Here is a 554-nt window from a genome sequence, read left to right as displayed (position 1 = left end):
TGCCATGACGGCACATCGACAAACTCTTTTTTTTATTCAACAATCAAATTTGTGTTTCTGCACCCACTGACACACAAAAACAAAAACAAAGATACAAACACACACGGGTTTACGTCCCACAAACATATTACATTAGCTCCATTACGGAAAATGATAACAAAACTTTACATCAATTCAAACACACGTACAAATATGTCTCAGAAACACATAACAACAGCGATACCACTGAATGAAAAACAGTAACAATTTCCCTCTTCTTTTCCAGACGACGTCCAACATGGCTCAGCTAACCAATAAGACGGTATTAGACAGGTATCTAAGGCTCGAAATCCCTGACCAGAAATGCCAGGCTATGTACGTGTGGGTGGACGGCAGCGGAGAGAACTTGCGCTCCAAGACACGTACCCTTAACTTCATTCCAAAGGCTCCTGAAGGTGAGCGTCTTAAAAAAAAAGGGGATAAAAGAGAGGAATAAGAGATGGGGAATAAGGAGATGGGGAATTGTGTTTGGACTCTATTGTCAGGTGTGAGGTTGTGTGAAGATTGTGGGACCC

The 554-nt window shown here is 41.9% G+C and overlaps 1 protein-coding gene across 1 annotated transcript in view; it reads left to right on the top strand.

The window, feature by feature from the left end:
• LOC119588542 (glutamine synthetase) overlaps positions 1 to 554 on the top strand; it is a gene marked incomplete at its 3' end in the record, with an annotated part of 8848 nt that overhangs the window by 7115 nt on the left and 1179 nt on the right. Inside the window, 1 exon segment of the mRNA XM_037937182.1 lies at positions 266 to 434. Coding sequence (XP_037793110.1) covers positions 278 to 434 — 157 coding nt within the window.

This window comes from Penaeus monodon, chromosome 24 (assembly GCF_015228065.2).
Source record: "Penaeus monodon isolate SGIC_2016 chromosome 24, NSTDA_Pmon_1, whole genome shotgun sequence".
NCBI classification, from domain to species: domain Eukaryota; kingdom Metazoa; phylum Arthropoda; class Malacostraca; order Decapoda; family Penaeidae; genus Penaeus; species Penaeus monodon.
The sequence above is the reverse complement of the archived record's forward strand: the minus strand, read 5'-3'. Positions and strand labels throughout refer to the sequence as shown.